Genomic DNA, 7,500 nt, shown 5'->3' with positions numbered 1-7,500 from the left:
ATATATATATATATATATATATATATATATATATATATATATATATATATATATATATATATATACATATATATATGTATATATAGACATATATAAGTACATATATATATATATATATATATATATATATATATATATATATATATATATATACGTGTATATATATATATATATATATATATATATATATATGTATATATATATATATATATATATATATAGACATATATATGTATATATAGACATATATAAGTACATATATATATATATATATATATATATATATATATATATATATATATATATATATATACATATATATATATATATTTTTTTTTTAGAGAGAGAGAGAGAAAAAAAAATATACGCTCATCTTCCCTGTTATTTATTGTGAAAATGACATCACTGGCAGGCTGTCTGCCTGTGTTTTGCCCGTGGGCGGAGACGGCTTGAGTGAATGATGTCAGCGGGAGAGAGAGAGAGAGAGAGAGAGAGAGAGAGAGAGAGAGAGAGAGAGAGAGAGAGAGAGAGAGAGAGAGAGAGAGAGAGAGAGAGAGAGAGAGAGAGAGAGAGAGAGAGAGAGAGAGAGAGAGAGAGAGAGGGGGGGGGGGGGGGGAGGGGGAGAGGGAGAGAGAGAGAGAGAGAGAGAGAGAGAGAGAGAGAGAGAGAGAGAGAGAGAGAGAGAGAGAGAGAGAGAGAGAGAGAGAGAGAGAGAGAAAGAGAGAGAGACAGAGACAGACAGACAGACATAGAGAGAAAGAGAGAGAGAGAGAAAGAGTTCAGAATCGAACAGGTACTCGTCACTTTTTCCAAAGACGATTTTCAAACAGAGAGACAGGCGGGGATACCTCGATTGTACCAAGATATTACAATTATTATCATTGTTATTGTCATTCTTATCGTTACTATTAGTATTGTTGTTGTTGTTACCACTACTGTTGATACTACAACTACTACCACAATCACTATTTCTACAACTACTACAATTAAAACTATTACTACCACAATCACAACTACTACTACAATCACAACTACAAGTACTACCACAATCACTATTTCTTCTACAATCACAACTACAGCTACTACAAACACAACTTCAGCTACTACAGTCACAACTACTACTACTACTACAATCACAACTACAACTTCTACAATCACAACAGCTACTACTACCACAATCACTATTTCTACTACTACTACAATCACAACTACTACTACCACAATCACTATTTCTACTACTACAATCACAACTACAACTACTACCACAATCACTATTTCTACTACACTACAATCACAACTACTACAATCACAACTATTACAACTACTACAATTACAACAACTACAGCTACTACCACTATGGAAAACAGACTGCCAAAACTTCCCAACATATGTTCATTTCTAAGATCTCGTCTACGTTACAGAAATTAATGGATTTTTACGGAATTCAGATACAGGTTAGGTTAGATTTATGTAAATGTTAAATTTATGTAAATCGTTGCCACTTTGTAAATGTGTGATTTTTTCTTCATTATTGTCACTGTTATCATGATTATAATTGTTATTGTTATCATTATTATTATCATTATCATTATCATCATCACCAATCATCATTGTTATTATTACCATTATTGATACTTATTATCATTATTATTATCATCATTTTTATCATTAGTTACTAATATCATCATCACCATTATTGCCATCATAATTATTATCATCTTCACCATCCCTATCTTTCTTATCATTATCATCATCACTATTATAATTATCACCATTCATATCATCTTCATCACTATCTTTCTTATCATCATCATCATACTCATCACTACCATAATTATCATCACTATTATCCTTAGTAATGAATTTACCCTCGTTTCCCTCCAGGCGGCGAGGAGGGCACGGCTGGGGGGTGGCCTTTGCCCTAGCGCTGCAGTTCTCAACCCAACTCGTCCAGGCCCGTAAGTGATTGTCTAATTTCGTCATTTTAGGTTGGTCTCCTTCTTCTATTGTTTTATCTTCCTTTTTGGCTATGGTATCTGTTTTCTTCTTTTGGTGTTTCTTGTTTTTTGTTTTTGTTTCTTCGTCTTCTTCCGTTTTCTGTTTTTCTTTTGTTTGTTTTCTTGTGTCTTACGTTTTCTGTTTTTCCTTTGTTTTTTCTCTAACTCCTTCGTTCCACCTGTCCTGTTCCTATTTATGTCCTTGGTTCTTCCTTCTTCCTCCTTCCTATCTGTCTTTCCTCTCCTTCTCCTATTTATTTCCTTTTCCCTTCGTGCCCTGTACTTATCTAATTCCTTCGTCCTACCTGACCTGCTCCTTTCCTTCGACTTTCCTGTCCTGCTTATATCCAACTCCTTCATCCTTCCTGTTTTTCCCTTATTCTCTCTACATTTCCTTCTTCTTTTTTCTCTCCACTTATCCTTACGTTCCCATCTCGTAGGAACATAAATGGATAGATAAGAAAAAAAACTTCTAATGATTCATAGGAGAGTTTTTTTTTTTTGTTTTTTTTTTTTTCCTTTGTTTATTCGTCTCTTCAATCCTATGATCTGTTTTAATGTATGTATTTGTTGTCCTTTCGAGTTATAGGCTTTGCCATGATAAATATTCCCATTCACCAGTGTTTAGAAATTAGAGTTTGTGCGTGAGAGATCTGAAAATATATATAACATGGTACTCGAGGTATTATGTATATGTATATATATATATATATATATATATATATATATATATATGTATGTATGTATGTATATATATAAAAAAGAATAGATAACACACGCGCGCACACACACACACACACACACACACACACACACACACACACACACACACACACACCACACACACACACACACACACACACACACCACACACACACACACACACACACACACACACACACACACACACACACACACACACACACATATATATATATATATATATATATATATATATATATATATATATATATATATATACATATACATATATACACACACGCACACACACACACACACACACACACACACACACACACACACATATATATATATATATATATATATATATATATATATATATATATATATATATATATATGTATATATATATACATACACGTATATATCCATATATACATCCAGGCCAGCCATGAAGAGTCCTATAAAAAACAAAGTGTATAAGGCTCATCTCAAAGCCAATAATCTAGAAGTATGATGCTACCCGAAGTCCCAAACTAGTGTGATTAGATCTAGGTAATTCAAGGCAACTAAACCAGTAAATGGAACTAATCCAAAACCCCTAATCTAGTGTAGCTACATGGAGCTAAATGTCACTTTGGTTAGAACTAGAAAGTGCTATACTAGTTCGGTTGGATATGGTTAGCAAAGGGACTGGTATAACTTTGTTATTCTTTGTCATTTACGTGTCCTAATTGCTCAGCAAATATATTATGCGTTTATCTATTTGTTACAGTAATATCAAATGCAATATCTGTATATGATGGGATTATTTGTATATTGATTTATTTATGATCATTTTTGTTTTTATTGTTATTATTATTGTTATTTTTATCATTATTATCATTGCTATTGTTATTATTATCATTAATTATTTTTTATAACATTACATCTATTATTGTTATTGTTATGATGATGATTATTATTATCATTTTTGTCATTATTAGTATTACTATTATCATTATCATTATTATCATTATAATTATCATTACTATTATCTTTATTACAGTTGTTATCATTATTATGAATATTATTATTCCTGTTGTAATTATTTTTATCTTTGTTATTATTATCATCCTTTTTTCATTATTATTATTATTATCATTATTATTATCATCATCATTATCATCATCATCATCATCATCATCATCATCATCATCATCATCACCACCACCACCACTGTCATCATCATCATTTCTTTATTTTTTTCTTTATTTTTTTTCTTTATTTTCATTATTATTGTTATTGTTATTATAATTATTATTGTTATTATCATCACTTTAATCATTTTATTTGAATTACTATTATTATCAGCATTTTTGTTGTCATTATCATTGTTATTGTTATTGTCATTATCATTTGTAGCAGCATTATCATTATTGCTATCGTTATTATCATTATCATTTTTGTAATATTATTATTGTTACTATTATCACTATTATTGTAAATATTAACATGATAATTGTAATGTTTCATTACCATCATAACTATCATCTTCTTCAGTTGAAATAGTAGTATTAGAAGTATCATTATCATCATTATTATCACTCTCATTATAATCATCAATATTGCTGTAGATGGTATTGTTGATAGTGAGAATAATGATATTGATAATGATTATGATAATATTAATGATAATGATAATAGAAGTAGTAATATTACCATCATTATTTCATTATTACAATTACCATTATTATTATAGTGCAGTCCATACACATTCTAGTTACTGCTGTTTTTTTCAATCTATCGCAAAATAGACGATACTTTGTGTATTCTTGTGGTTCTTGTGGCTCCATGAAGTTTAATTTTTGACAGGATTTAGACTTTCATAAAACAGGGTTTCCATATCGTTATTTTAGTGTTGGTGGAGGAGAAGCCGCAGAGGTTTCATTGTACAAAATCGCGGCAAATATTTACTGGTTTGGGTTGTGTGTTTTGGAGGTCGTTTGTAGGAGAATTATATGTATATATTTATTATTATTATTATTATTATTATTGTTGTTGTTGTTTTAGAAGCCCGGTGGCGTAATTGATACTTTTCTTCTGCTTTTTTTTATTTTCTTTTATTTTTTTTTTATATACGCGGCTCCCTCCCCCGGTCCCCTTCTCCCCCCCCCCCCCTCTCAGCACACACAAACGTAAACACGCGCGCGAGTGTGTGTCTGTGTGTGTTTGTTTGTGTGTGTGTGTGTGTTTGTGTGTACCTGTGATCTTGTTTTACAGAACGTGAGGTGAGAGCCCGGCAGTGTTTGTTTCCATTGCAGTAAATACACTTTTGCAACAAACTATTCGTTCATCGGATTTTAGTTCAACGAAGAGTCAATAAATAGGCCTACCTGACCTCACCTGGCTATCCAATTTTTTTTCATCATAAATGTTATTATCGTTACTGACCTTATTATTAGTATAATTGGTATTATCACCAAAATAACGTTAGTAAAGATAGTAATAGAAATAAAATCTATCTTGCCCGGAAATATAAGCACTTGTGGAACCATTTATATGCAAAATATAACTAAGTAAAGTCATAGTAGATTGAATTCAGACTAATCTAGAAAAAAATAGGACTATCAACTAAGTTCCAAGCCCTTTTTACAATTTTTTTTTATTATATTTAGGGATATAAATATTTAAATTTAACTTGCGTCTTCTTACGTAAGTTCGTTTTACAAAATCAAGAGCAATTGATATTCTCATTCGGAGCCCTTTTTAGCATTGTTGATGTTACATCTTGATATATAGACTTGAACCTCAGAGCTATGGGCGGTCACTAGGTTTTCTGTGTCCTTTGTTTGGGGTTCAAATGACACACGTAAGAAAGCCCGATAGTACCCCCCCCCCCCCCGCTTCCCCACCCCGTGCGGTGTTCTGTCCACCTAAAACCCCCCTCCTCCCTCTCATTCCCTGGATAGGCTAAGTTCCCCCCACCCCTCCCATCCACTGGATAGGCTTAGTCCTCCCCCCCTGTGCTCTGACAATTCTTATATCCTCCCCTAGCCCTCCCCCTCCCCTTCCCCGGCTAGACCAAGTTCTCTTCCTTTCTTGTACTTTGACAACCCCCTGCCTCCCCACCCCCCTCTCCCACGGCCAGGATAAGTCCCCCCCCCTCTCCCACGGCCAGGATAAGCCCGCCCACCACCCTCTCTCACGGCCAGGATAAGCCCCTCCCCCCAAAAAAACCTTCCACCGTGTGCTCTGACAATCCACATCTTCCTCTCCACCCCCTTCCCCCTGCCCAGTCCCCCTCCCCCACCCCCAACCCTCCATTTGGTGCTCTGACAACCCACACACACCCCCTCCCAACCCCCCACCCCCGACCAGGCCAGACTAGGAGGCGAGTTAACAAATTGAAACGAGTCACGGTCACCCATCTCGCCTCCAAAGTCCTCTGCGACAAGGGCGAAAGTCGTGTGTTATAGCAGTTTAGCATGACCTTTGGTGACTTGTGATCATTAGGCAGCTAGAAGAATACGTCTCCTCCGGCACGTTATGCACCTGCAGTCCCGTGTGTGTGTGTGTGTGTGTGTGCGCGTGTGCGTTTGTGTGCTTGTGTGTGGGTTTGTCTGTGTGTGTAGTTGTCTGTGTTTGTGTGTAGGTGTGTGTGTGTGTGTGCGTGTGCTTGTGTGTGTAGGTGTGTGTGTGTGTGTGGGTGTGTGTATGTGTGTGCGTGTGTGTGTTTGTCTGTCTGTCTGTGTGTGTGTGTTTGTAGGTGTGTGTCTGTGTGTATATGTATGTGTATGCATTTATGTATGTATTTATGCGTGTCTACACTTCTGGATGTAAGTAAGTGTAAGTCGAAAATTGGCAGTAAGTGCTTCACAACAAGACTGGAATTATCACCACATTTCCTCCGCAAATGTAGATATGGATACTTAAGAATACACCAATATTTACTTACATCACGGAGAGAAAGAGATATATAGAGAAGGAGGAGGAACAGAGAGAAATCATCATCACCATCATCATCATCATCACAATCACCATCATTATCATCATCACCTTAATCATCGTCATCACCACCACAATCACCATCACCATAATCATCATCACCACCACAATCACCATCACCATAATCATCATCCCCATCACAGTTATCACCACCACAATCACCACCATCGCCACCACAATCATCATTACCATCATCATCAGCAGCACAATCACCACCATCATCACAATGACCATTGCCATTACCATTATGAGTATCATTATCATCATCATCATTACCATTATCATCATCATTATCATCATCATAATTATCATTACCATTATCATTATCATCATTATCATCATCATCATCGTCGTCATCATCATCATCATCACCCTCATCATTATCATCATCATCATCATTACCATTATCATTATCATCATCATCACCATCATCATTACCATTATCATTATCATCATCATTATCATCATCATCATCATCATCACCACCATCATCATCAACACCATGACCATTACCATTATCATCATCATCATCATCATAATTATCATTACCATTATCATCATCATTACCATTATCATTATCATCATCACCATCATCATCATTATCATCATCATCACCACCACCATCATTATCATTATCATCATCACCACCATCCTCATCAACACCATGACCATTACCATTATCATTATCATCATCATCATCATAATTATCATTACCATCATCATCATCATCACCATCATCATTATCATCACCATCATCATTATCATCATCATCATCACCATCATCATCATCATCATCATCACCACCATCATCATT

The 7,500-nt window shown here is 34.8% G+C and overlaps 1 protein-coding gene across 1 annotated transcript in view; it reads left to right on the top strand.

Moving 5' to 3' along the window:
* LOC122246889 (uncharacterized) overlaps positions 1–7,500 on the top strand; it is a 78,804-nt gene that overhangs the window by 36,744 nt on the left and 34,560 nt on the right. Inside the window, 1 exon segment of the mRNA XM_086534605.1 lies at positions 1,885–1,958. Within this exon segment, the coding sequence (XP_086390731.1) occupies positions 1,885–1,958 (74 nt within the window).

Source organism: Penaeus japonicus, unplaced genomic scaffold (assembly GCF_977035675.1).
Source record: "Penaeus japonicus unplaced genomic scaffold, GWHDUDI00000001_assembly GWHDUDI00000041, whole genome shotgun sequence".
NCBI lineage: Eukaryota > Metazoa > Arthropoda > Malacostraca > Decapoda > Penaeidae > Penaeus > Penaeus japonicus.
The sequence above is the reverse complement of the archived record's forward strand: the minus strand, read 5'-3'. Positions and strand labels throughout refer to the sequence as shown.